Source organism: Salmo salar, chromosome 09, assembly GCF_965601325.2.
Source record: "Salmo salar chromosome 09, fSalSal1, whole genome shotgun sequence".
Lineage (NCBI taxonomy): Eukaryota > Metazoa > Chordata > Actinopteri > Salmoniformes > Salmonidae > Salmo > Salmo salar.
In genome coordinates, this window is record NC_138299.1 from 37,265,301 (window position 1) to 37,278,275 (window position 12,975).

Genomic DNA, 12,975 nt, shown 5'->3' on the forward strand with positions numbered 1-12,975 from the left:
AATTGAACTGAGTTGGAATTGAATAGTTTACCCTCTGGATCCAGTAGTCTGGGTATGCCCAGGCTGTAGTGAGCTGTCCTGAAGGCATCCTCTAGGTTCTCCCTGGCTGTCCTCAGCAGAGCTCTCCTCATGTCCACCAGGCTGGGGTCTATAGACTTAATGACAGCCAGGAAGGCCAGCCCACTGGTCCAGCTCTTCCCAAAGTCCTGCACCGCCACACCGTACCTGACAGACAGACAGACAGACAGACAGACAGACAGACAGACAGACAGACAGACAGACAGACAGACAGACAGACAGACAGACAGACAGACAGACAGACAGACAGACAGACAGACAGACAGACAGACAGACAGGACTCAGCAAGTCAGCAACAACTGACAACACTTAAACACGATGTCTGGCAAAACTGCATTGCAATCAAACTTTCAAACTTGTGTGTATGTATATTATTGTATTTACTGTTGCCTGTACTGGATTTTCAGGCTAATCAAATAAACTATCCAATTTGTGAGATCATCTCTTATGAATTTGATATATGATTGCTGTCCAATCACCACTCACTTCCTGGTTCGTCTCTGGACCCATTGCAGGAGCGTCTTGATGGGCTTCCCATGATCCCTCATGGCGATGGAGCGCGGTCTCTCGAAGGAGGGTGTGCTGGAGTGGGAGGTGTCGGAGTCTGAGCTGGTGGGGAGCGAGGAGAGGCTGGAGGACGAGGGAAACTGACTCTTAATGTTCCCTGTCAGCTCCTTGATCTGAGAGACAGAGGAGGCCCTTATTTCATGATTTGCATATCTTCTAGAGAGAGAGCGAGAGAGCAAGAGAGAGAGCAGTGGAAAGACAGAGGTAAGAAGAGAAAGAGAAAGAAAAGGAAAGAGAGAGAGAGCAGTGGAAAGACAGAGGTAAGAAGAGAAAGCGAAGGAAAGAGAGAGAGTTTACCTGGAAAAACAGGATGATATTCCAGATGAGTCCAAGAACGATGGAAGAGTTGCCATCGGCAACATCTGCAGCGTCAATACTGACCAGCTTCACCTGTGCAGGTAAACACACCCAGGTAAACATCCAACCAATCAACAGGATGTTTAGACAGTTATGGTATGCTAGTCAGTCCCTTCAGGATTTCGCAATTCTGCAATCGCACATTTTTGGGGAAAATCAACAATTCCCGCATATTATGCGAGGGCTTACAAATTTTACCTATCACCGCACTGTTTCTGCATAAAACAGTAAAATCATCACAATATTATCGCATCACCGCCATACAAAAAGAGGGCTCACAATGTCAACCAATCACCGCACATTGACCTCATAATATGGTTCAATGAAGCCACACATCAACTAACCTTTTCACTCGTCAGCGCATTTTCGCGACAAATTGGACAACACCATTTCATATTGCCATGCAAAATGTCAGAATTGCCACAACAATATCAAGCATAATTGCCCACAAATATCACAAAAAATCCATGCGAAATTCTGGTGGGACTGGCTAGTGCTCTAAGCAAGATTTCAAAAATTTCACATCAGTAACCAATTTCATTGAAGGGTATTAAGCTGCTGCTCTAAATCTTCTTTTACAATTTCAAGATATTTATATTAGACACATCCAGTCTTGGCTGTGATATTTATAGGTGATTGGCTGTGATATTCATAGGTGATTGGCTGTGATATTTATAGGTGATTGGCTGTGATATTCATAGGTGATTGGCTGTGATATTCATAGGTGATTGGCTGTGATATTCATAGGTGATTGGCTGTGATATTCATAGGAGATTGGCTGTGATATTCATAGGTGATTGGCTGTGATATTCATAGGTGATTGGCTGTGATATTCATAGGCGATTGGCTGCGATATTTATAGGTGATTGGCTGCGATATTCATAGGTGATTGGCTGCAATATTCATAGGTGATTGGCTGCGATATTCATAGGTGATTGGCTGCGATATTCATAGGTGATTGGCTGTGATACTCACATTTCTCTCCTCCAGGAAGGTAAGGACCTTAGCGATGTTGTTCAGTCTGAAGATACGATGTGAGGACGGCTTCCATCCATGAAGCTGGCGGAGGACATCAACCATACAATGATCAACAGGTGTGTTGTTAGTTAGCTACTGATAACAAAGTCAAACACAATCTTTAACACATGACTTCTCCATATCTAGCATATCCATGGCTTGCCTCACAAATGACACCCTATTCCCTATTTAGTGCACTACTTTTAACCATGGCCCATAGGGCTTTGGTCAAAAGTAGTGTACTACATAGGTAATAGGGTGCCATTTGTGACAGAACCCCAGTTATTAATCAGCACTACCTCCCTACATAGTGCCCATAGGGAATAGGGTGCAATTTGGAACGCATACACATGAATCAACAAACCACCACTAACATCTGAATACACTGTGGATGGTGTAATATTGTTTAAAAGGGAAATCTCACCAGCTTGCATCCAGACAGTTCCTCCAGCAGAGCCATGAGTATCCTTCCATCCTGGATATCTCTGAACAGGTCATTCACCTCCATCGGAGGAGTGCACTGAGGAGAGGAGAGGAGAGTTCATCTTTCAACAGCCCTGATGATGTAAAAATCTAAACACATTTCAGTCTTCCTTTGATGATGCTAAACTGCTAAAGTGAGTTTGTCTGATGGCTGATGTCTGATGGCTGATGTCTGATGGCTGATGTCTGATGTATGATGACTGATGACTGATGTATGATGACTGATGTCTGATGTATGATGACTGATGTCTGATGTCTGATGTCTGATGACTGATGTCTGATGACTGATGTCTGATGTCTGATGACTGATGTTTGATGTCTGATGACTGATGTATGATGACTGATGTCTGACGTCTGACGACTGATGTATGATGACTGATGTCTGATGTATGATGACTGATGTATGATGACTGCGGCACCCTTTATAGTGCCCTAATTTTGACCAGAGCCCTATGGGCCCTACATAACGAAAAGGCTGCCATTTTGAGATGCAGCCACAGTACCACCTGTACAGCATTAGGGGGAAGTAAATCCACTCTATTACAGACAGATAGCATCTACACGTTCTATCAGATTAGCATTTACTGACTAATTAATTTGTTATGTTGTCTCTGCATTAGCAGTTCCTCTGCATCCATCTATCATTTATACGGCAGAGGGAAAGGCAACAACTATTTGTTTGTGTGAGGGATAGACTCAAAGTGTTGTCAGAGAGAAGGTAGTAAAATACAAATGAGGTGCTTCTGACACCTTAAATAACCCTAGGTTCAGGAATTAGTCTGCGTACTCCAGTTTGTGGTGAGATATACTTAATTCTAGGGATTTTGTTGTTGTTGAAAGAAAAATCCCTAAAATTAAGCTTATCTCGCCACAAACTGGAGTACGCAGACTATTTCCTGAACCTAGGGTTATTTTACGTGTAGCAGGTAGAGGTCGACCGATATTGATTTTTCAACGCCGATACCGATTATTGGAGGACCAAAAAAAAGCCGATACCGGTTAATCGGACGATTTTTTTTTTTTTTTAATTTATTGATTTGTAATAATGACAATTACAACAATACTGAATGAACACTTATTTTAACTTAATATAATACATCAATAAAATCAATTTAGCCTCAAATAAATAATGAAACATGTTCAATTTGGTTTAAATAATGCAAAAACAAAGTGTTGGAGAAGAAAGTAAAAGTGCAATATGTGCCATGTAAGAAAGCTAACGTTTAAGTGCCTTGCTCAGAACATGAGAACATATGAAAGCTGGTGGTTCCTTTTAACATGAGTCTTCAATATTCCCAGGTAAGATGTTTTAGGTTGTAGTTATTATAGGAATTATAGGACTATTTCTCTCTATACGATTTGTATTTCATATACCTTTGACTATTGGATGTTCTTATAGGCACTTTAGTATTGCCAGTGTAACAGTATAGCTTCCGTCCCTCTCCTCGCTCCTACCTGGGCTCGAACCAGGAACACATCGACAACAGCCACCCTCGAAGCAGCGTTGCCCATGTAGAGCAAGGGAAAAAACTACTCCAAGTCTCAGAGCGAGTGACGTTTGAAACGCTATTAGCGCGCACCTGGCTAACTAGCTAGCCTTTTCACATCGGTTACACCAGCCTCATCTTGGGAGTTGATAGGCTTGAAGTCATAAACAGCGCAATGCATTGCGAAGGGCTGCTGGCAAAACGCACGAAAGTGCTGTTTGAATGAATGCTTACGAGCCTGCTGCTGCCTACCACCGCTCAGTCAGACTGCTCTATCAAATCATAGACTTAATTATAACACAATAACACACAGAAACATGAGCCTTAGGTCATTAATATGGTCGAATCCGGAAACTATCATCTCGAAAACAAAACGTTACATTGCACAACCTTCAGTGTTATGTCATAATTACGTAAAATTCTGACAAATTACCCAAAGTGTTGCATATACCCTGACTGCGTGCAATGAAAGCAAAATGACACAATTTCACCTGGTTAATATTGCCTGCTAACCTGGATTTCATTTAGCTAAATATGCAGGTTTAAAAATACACTGCTCAAAAAAATAAAGGGAACACTTAAACAACACAATGTAACTCCAAGTCAATCACACTTCTGTGAAATCAAACTGTCCACTTAGGAAGCAACACTGATTGACAATACATTTCACATGCTGTTGTGCAAATGGAATAGACAACAGGTGGAAATTATAGGCAATTAGCAAGACACCCCCAATAAAGGAGTGATTCGGCAGGTGGTGACCACAGACCACTTCTCAGTTCCTATGCTCCCTGGCTGATGTTTTGGTCACTTTTGAATGCTGGCGGTGCTTTCACTCTAGTGGTAGCATGAGACGGAGTCTACAACCCACACAAGTGGCTCAGGTAGTGCAGCTCATCCAGGATGGCACATCATTGCGAGCTGTGGCAAGAAGGTTTGCTGTGTCTGTCAGCGTAGTGTCCAGAGCATGGAGGCGCTACCAGGAGACAGGCCAGTACATCAGGAGACGTGGAGGAGGCCGTAGGAGGGCAACAACCCAGCAGCAGGACCGCTACCTCCGCCTTTGTACAAGGAGGAGCAGGAGGAGCACTGCCAGAGCCCTGCAAAATGACCTCCAGCAGGCCACAAATGTGCATGTGTCTGTTCAAACGGTCAGAAACAGACTCCATGAGGGTGGTATGAGGGCCCGACGTCCACAGGTGGGGGTTGTGCTTACAGCCCAACACCGTGCAGGACGTTTGGCATTTGCCAGAGAACACCAAGATTGGAAAATTCGCCACTGGCGCCCTGTGCTCTTCACAGATGAAGCAGGTTCACACTGAGCACATGTGACAGACGTGACAGAGTCTGGAGACGCCGTGGAGAACGTTCTGCTGCCTGCAACATCCTCCAGCATGACCGATTTGGCAGTGGGTCAGTCATGGTGTGGGTTGGCATTTCTTTGGGGGGCCGCACAGCCCTCCATGTGCTCGCCAGAGGTAGCCTGACTGCCATTAGGTACCGAGATGAGATCCTCAGACCCCTTGTGAGACCATATGCTGGTGCGGTTGGCCCTGGGTTCCTCCTAATGCAAGACAATGCTAGACCTCATGTGGCTGGAATGTGTCAGCAGTTCCTGAAAGAGGAAGGCATTGATGCTATGGACTGGCCCGCCCGTTCCCCAGACCTGAATCCAATTGAGCACATCTGGGACATCATGTCTCGCTCCATCCAACAACGCCATGTTGCACCACAGACTGTCCAGGAGTTGGCGGATGCTTTAGTCCAGGTCTGGGAGGAGATCCCTCAGGAGACCATCCGCCACCTCATCAGGAGCATGCCCAGGCGTTGTAGGGAGGTCATACAGGCACGTGGAGGCCACACACACTACTGAGCCTCATTTTGACTAGTTTTAAGGACATTACATCAAAGTTGGATCAGCCTGTAGTGTGGTTTTCCACTTTAATTTTGAGTTTGACTCCAAATCCAGACCTCCATGGGTTGATGAATTGGATATCCATTGATTGTTTTTGTGTGATTTTGTTGTCAGCACATGCAACTATGTAAAGAAAAAAGTATTTAATAAGATTATTTCATTCATTCAGATCTAGGATGTGTTATTTTAGTGTTCCCTTTATTTTTTTGAGCAGTATATATACTTCTGTGTACTGATTTTAAGGAAGGCATTGATGTTTATGGTTAGGTACAGTCGTGCAACGATTGTGCTTTTTTCGCAAATGCGCTTTTGTTAAATCATCCCTGTTTGGCGAAGTCGGCTGTCTTTGTTAGGAAGAAATAGTCTTCACAGTTCGCAACGCGCCAGGCGGCCCAAACTGCTGCATATACCCTGACTCTGTTTGCAAGAGAAGTGACACATTTTCCCTAGTTAAAAGAAATTCATGTTAGCAGGCAATATTAACTAAATATGCAGGTTTAAAAATATATACTTGTGTATTGATTTTAAGAAAGGCATTGATGTTTATGGTTGGAGCAACGTGTACCTAAGCGATTATATGCAACGCAGGACAGGCTAGATAAACTAGTAATATCATCAACCATGTGTAGTTAACTAGTGATTATGATTGACTGATTGTTTTTCATAAGATAAGTTTAATGCTAGCTAGCAACTTACCTTGGCTTCTTACTGCATTCGCGTAACCTCGTGGAGTGCAATGTAAAGCAGGTGGTTAGAGTGTTGGACTAGTTAACCGTAAGGTTGCAAGATTGAATCCTTGAGCTGACAAGGTAAAAATCTGTCGTTCTGCCCCTGAACAAGGCAGTTAACCCACCGTTCCTAGGCCGTCATTGAAAATAAGAATGTGTTCTTAACTGACTTGCCAAGTTAAATAAAGGTAAAAAAAAGATATATATCTAATAAAAAAAATCGGACAAATCGGTGTCCAAAAATACCGATTTCTGATTGTTATGAAAACTTGAAATCGGCCCTAATTAATCGGCCATTCCGATTAATCGGTCGACCTCTAGTAGCAGGGTTGGGGTCAATTCCATTTCAATTCAGTCAATTCAGGAAGTTAACTGAAATTCCAATTCAAATTATTTCTCATAAAGAAGCATTGTAGGAAATTTCAGTTTCAATTGAAATGGAATTGATCCAAATCCTGATCTGTAGACTGACTTACCTTCTCCAAATGCAGATTCATCCATCGTGTGAACGTCCTCTTCTGAACGACTTCTCTTTCAACTGAAACAGAAAAACAACAGAAACACAGAGGAAGAAGTGAACATGGTGGCTGTGGATAAAAGATGGGAATAAAGAGAAGAGACTAGCAGCATCAATACTGACGACTCATGTAAGACAACAGCCTCTACTACCAGACTACTGTACGTCCCAAATGGCACCCTATTCCTTATACTACTTTTGACCGGGACCTGGTCCCAGATCTGTTCGTGCTTCTGCCTAATCCACTGTCATTGTCAAGCCAAACATGACGATTCCATTAGGAGTTATAGAAAGCAGAAACAGACTGACCCAGGCTAGAATAATGTGCTATATCAACAAACCAAAAATTGCCAGCAGCCAATGAAATCATCCTTTTTCATTCTCTAAATACCATTTATTTCATGACAACCTCATTTTCCCTGGCCAGCCACCAGGCAATTCCCACATGGGGTGATCTCTTCCTTCCTCTGGTGTGAGTTTGTTGTAAATTAGGCATTTGTTCACACATGTAAGAGCTCCTTCACGACTTCACGGCATTGAGCCAAACATAAGCAGCTGACCCAGAGTACTGCTGGTCCTAATCTCCAAACAAAGTTTCATCTGGATTTTAGACACGGTTCCTTTTGCTGCTATCACTGGACCCTGAGTAGGCCTCAATCTAAGCCTCTGCTCCCCCCCCCCCCCCCCACACACTCTCTCTACTCTCTCTCACTCTCTCCCTCTCTGTCACAGCTGAGTGCTCAAAGCTGTCGCCAAGCCCCAGACCAGCCCCAGCCCCTGGCCCAGACCAGCCAGGCTCTTTGTGTCTTTAAGGTTGCTGGCTGGTTTGTGGCTAGTTGTTGGCTGGTTTCCGTCTGGTTGCTGGCACTGGGAGTGGAACGCTGGGAAATGGCCCCTTCATTATAGAGACATGCCCCCCCCCCACCACACACACACACACACACACACACACACACACACACACACACACACACACACACACACACACACACACACACACACACACACACACACACACACACACACACACACACACACACACACACACACACACTTTCAGACAGAGACATGCAGAAACAGAGAGAGAGGGAGACACACACACACAGTCACACACACACAGTCACACTGCAGTAAAAGCAGGCTCCTGCTTTTGCTCTGGGAAAGAGAATCAGTCGCAGGCAGGAGGAAAGAACCCCCAGGAGATTACATAAGAAAGCTTAGTAATTAACACTGAGCTCTTCATGTATTTCTGTTTCTAGTGTCACACTAAGCTTATAAGACTATTAATCATCATAAACTGATGTTTACATTCTATCAGACTGTTCTATTCTATTGTATCCTCTTTGCTAATAGCCTAAGAACATGATGAGCTCATAGCCTAAGAACATGATGAGCTCATAGCTTAAGAACATGATGAGCTCATAGCCTAAGAACATGATGAGCTCATAGATAATGTGCTGTGTAGTTGATACTTATTTAGCTGCTTGTGTGACACTGTCATACACTGTTATTCACAGTAATACACAGTACATTACGTACACCTCCTCTCTGATGAGGGCAGTGATTTGTGTGTCAATTAGCCACTGTGGGAAAACACCCATGTCATGACAGGCTAGTGAAATAAAACACACCGATACTTTAATAACCATGGCCTTCCATAACTCACTGTTGATCTAATTGTACAGGTACATGATCCAAATTACTGCTCCGCTCAAGGAATAACATACTCTGGGCCAAATAGGAAGGTCCTCTGCAGAGAGCCTTACTGTAGCGTTTGTGTTTGGCGGTATTATGAAATATTATGTCACGCTGTTTCTGGACCCACTCGAATACCTCAGTCTGTTAGAGAGTGTGTGTGTGTGTGTGTGTGTGTGTGTGTGTGTGTGTGTGTGTGTGTGTGTGTGTGTGTGTGTGTGTGTGTGTGTGTGTGTGTGACTGTGAATGTGTATCATTGTACGCTGGTGGTGATTTATAGGATGTGTGACTGAATGTGTATCATTGTACGATGGTGGTGATTTATAGGATGTGTGACTGTGAATGTGTATCATTGTACGATGGTGGTGATTTATAGGATGTGTGACTGTGAATGTGTATCATTGTACAATGGTGTTGATTTATACGCTGGTGGTGATTTATCGGATGTGTGACTGAATGTATATCATTGTACGCTGGTGGTGATTTATCGGATGTGTGACTGAATGTATATCATTGTACGCTGGTGGTGATTTATAGGATGTGTGACTGTCTGATTACACACACCTGGTTCCCATTTCCCCTGATTAGTATGTTATAAACTCAGCATAAAAAGAAACGTCCTCTCACTATCAACTGCGTTTATTTTCAGCAAACTTAACATGTGTAATATTTGTCTGAACATAACAAGATTCAACAACTGAGACATAAACTGAACAAGTTCCACACACATGTGACTAACAGAAATGGATTGTGTCCCTGAACAAAGGGGGGGGGGGGGGTCAAAATCAAAAGTAACAGTCAGTATCCGGTGTGTCCACCAGCTGCATTAAGTACTGCAGTGCATCTCCTCCTCATGGACTGCACCAGATTTGCCAGTTCTTGCTGTGAGATGTTACCCCACTCTTCCACCAAGGCACCTGCAAGTTCCTGGACATTTCTGGGGGGAATGGCCCTCACCCTCACCCTCCGATCCAACAGGTCCCAGACGTGCTCAATGGGATTGAGATCCGGGCTCTTCGCTGGCCATGGCAGAACACTGACATTCCTGTCTTGCAGGAAATCACGCACAGAACGAGCAGTATGGCTGGTGGCATTGTCATGCTGGAGGGTCATGTCAGGATGAGCCTGCAGGAAGGGTACCACATAAGGGAGGAGGATGTCTTCCCTGTAACGCACAGCGTTGAGATTGCCTGCAATGACAACAAGCTCAGTCCGATGATGCTGTGACACACCGCCCCAGACCATGACGGACCCTCCACCTCCAAATCGATCCCGCTCCAGAGTACAGGCCTCGGTGTAACGCTCATTCCTTTGACGATGAATCAGACCATCACCCCTGGTAAGACAAAACCGCGACTCGTTAGTGAAGAGCACTTTTTGCCAATTCTGTCTGGTCCAGCAACGGTGGGTTTGTGCCCATAGGCGACGTTGTTGCCGGTGATGTCTGGTGTGGACCTGCCTTACAACAGGCCTACAAGCCCTCAGTCCAGCCTCTCTCAGCCTATTGCGGACAGTCTGAGCACTGATGGAGGGATTGTGCGATCCTGGTGTAACTCGGACAGTTGTTGTTGCCATCCTGTACCTGTCCCGCAGGTGTGATGTTCGGATGTACCGATCCTGTGCAGGTGTTGTTACACGTGGTCTGCCACTGCGAGGACGATGAACTGTCCGTCCTGTCTCCCTGTAGCACTGTCTTAGGCGTCTCACAATACGGACATTGCAATTTATTGCCCAGGCCACATTTGCAGTCCTCATGCCTCCTTGCAGTATGCCTAAGGCACGTTCACGCAGATGAGCAGGGACCCTGGGCATCTTTCTTTTGGTGTTTTTCAGAGTCAGTAGAAAGACCTCTTTAGTGTCCTAAGTTTTCATAACTGTGACCTTAATTGCCTACCATCTGTAAGCTTTTAGTGTCTTAACGACCGATCCACAGGTGCATGTTCATTAATTGTTTATGGTTCATTGAACAAGCATGGGAAACAGTGTTAAAACCCTTTACAATGAAGATCTGTGAAGTTATTTGGATTTTTATGAATTATCTTTGAAAGACAGGGTCCTGAAAAAGGGATGTTTATTTTTTGGCGGAGTTTATATGTGCCCTCTGTTCCCCATTGTCCTTGCTGGTTATTGTTCCCATGTCCATTGGTCGTGTGAGTACCGATGCGTTGTTATAGCTTCTGTGCTGCGTGTTTTGTTCATTGTGTATTACGGGTACCACGTTGTTCTATGAGGTTTACCCTCGTTCTTTGGTTTGGGTACATCCCAGTGTTTTGTATACGTGTTTGTTTTGGGTGTATTAAAAACCCCTATTATGTATTCGTGCGCCTGTCTCCAAATCCTTTATACCAGCGTGACATCTATTTTCTATATGCTGTATCCCAAAGCCCTGATGACACATCCTGAGAGCAGTGACATTATTCCAGATCTCTGGCTGCACTGCCATTAAAGATGAGGTCATTCTTTGTGTGGAACTAAGGCATCCCAAATGGCACCCTATTCCCTATATTCCCTATATAGTGCACACACTTTCAACAGAGCCCATAGGAGTCTGGTCACAAGTAGTTATGTATTGAATAGTATGCCATTTGGTTCGCAACTGAGAACCAGTACCTCTCGTCTGTCTGGCATGTCACATTCAAACTCACTGTTGTTCAATATGAATGTCCATGTGTCAACGTGTACAGTTTGACAAGCAATTCTCTATGCACTCTATCTACCCTCATCTTATCCGGGCTATTGTTAGTTTTGGAGGCAGCTCTTATCTTATTAGATAATACTGCTGTTACCGTGGATACTCTTTCTATTGTTAGGATTTATCAGGTTAACCCAATATCGAGGAGAAACTGAAGCCTCAATGTCTGGCGCGGCAGAGGAAATGTCATGATTGTAATCTAATAATCCTATATTATCATATAAATAAATTAGATAGGTAGTTGGCAAGGCAAAAATGGGTTTTGTGTTCGAACAACTGTAGAAGAGGTGCTCCCTTAAATAATCGAATGATACATCAGAAGTTGAGATGCGACACTCTCCATTTAATAAAAAAAAAAAAGATGTATTGATAAAAAGTTTCAAAACAAAGCAGGACATTTCAGTCCTAGGCTCTTGGCAGCCAGACGTACAGTACCAGTCAACAGTTTGGACACACCTACTCATTCCAGGGTTTTTCTTTATTTTTACTATCTTCTACATTGTAAAATAATAGGGAAGACATCAAAACTATGAAATAACACATATGGAATCATGTAGTAACCAAACAAGTTTAAATCAAATCAAAATATATTTTATATTTGAGATTCTTGAAAGTAGCCACCCTTTGCCTTGATGACAGCTTTGCACACTCTTGGCATTCTCTCAACCAGCTTCATGAGGTAGTCACCTGGAAAGCATTTCAGTTAACAGGTGTCAATCAGTTGTGTTGTAACAAGGTAGGCGGTAGTATAGAGAAGATAGCCCTATTTGGTAAAAGACCAAGTCTATATTATGGCAAGAAAAGCTCAAATAATCAGAGAAACAACAGTCCATCATTACTTTAAGACATGAAGGTCAGTCAATCTGGAAAATTCCAAGAACTTTGAAAGTTTCTTCAAGTGCAGTTGCAAAAACCATCAAGCGCTATGTTGAAACTGGCTCTCATGAGGACCGCCACAGGAAAGGAAGACCCAGAGTTACCTCTGCTGCAGAGGATAAGTTCATTACAGTTACCAGCCTCAGAAATTGCAGCCAAAATAAATGCTTCACAGAGTTCAAGTAACAGGCACATCTCAACATCAACTGTTCAGAATAGACTGCGTGAATCAGGCCTTATTGGTTGAATTACTGCAAAGAAACCATTACCAAAGCACACCAATAAAAAGAAGAGACTTGCTTTGGCCAAGAAACACAAGCAATGGACATTAGACCGGTGGAAATCTGTCCTTTGGTCTGATGAGTCCAAATTTAAGATTTTTGGTTCGAACTGCTGTCTTTGTGAGACACAGAGAAGGTGAACAGATGATCTCCGCATGTGTAATTCCCACTGTGATGCATGGAGGAGGAAGTGAGATGGTGCTTTGCTCGTGACACTGTCTGTGATTTATTTAGAATTCAAGGCACACTAAACCAGCATGGCTACCACAGCTTTCTGCAGCG

The 12,975-nt window shown here is 43.6% G+C and overlaps 1 protein-coding gene across 2 annotated transcripts in view; it reads right to left on the reverse strand.

Annotated features, from left to right (window-relative positions):
• The window catches only part of LOC106611269 (uncharacterized), a 42,908-nt gene that overhangs the window by 11,537 nt on the left and 18,396 nt on the right, over window positions 1-12,975 (reverse strand). For both annotated transcript variants that reach the window (XM_014211298.3, XM_014211301.3), the window contains exons 2-7: window positions 7,109-7,170; window positions 2,444-2,539; window positions 1,978-2,061; window positions 943-1,035; window positions 565-758; window positions 32-225 (exon numbers count right to left, since the gene is read on the reverse strand). In XM_014211298.3, the coding sequence (XP_014066773.1) occupies window positions 32-225; window positions 565-758; window positions 943-1,035; window positions 1,978-2,061; window positions 2,444-2,539; window positions 7,109-7,170 (723 nt within the window). The remainder of the gene's footprint in view (window positions 1-31; window positions 226-564; window positions 759-942; window positions 1,036-1,977; window positions 2,062-2,443; window positions 2,540-7,108; window positions 7,171-12,975) is intronic.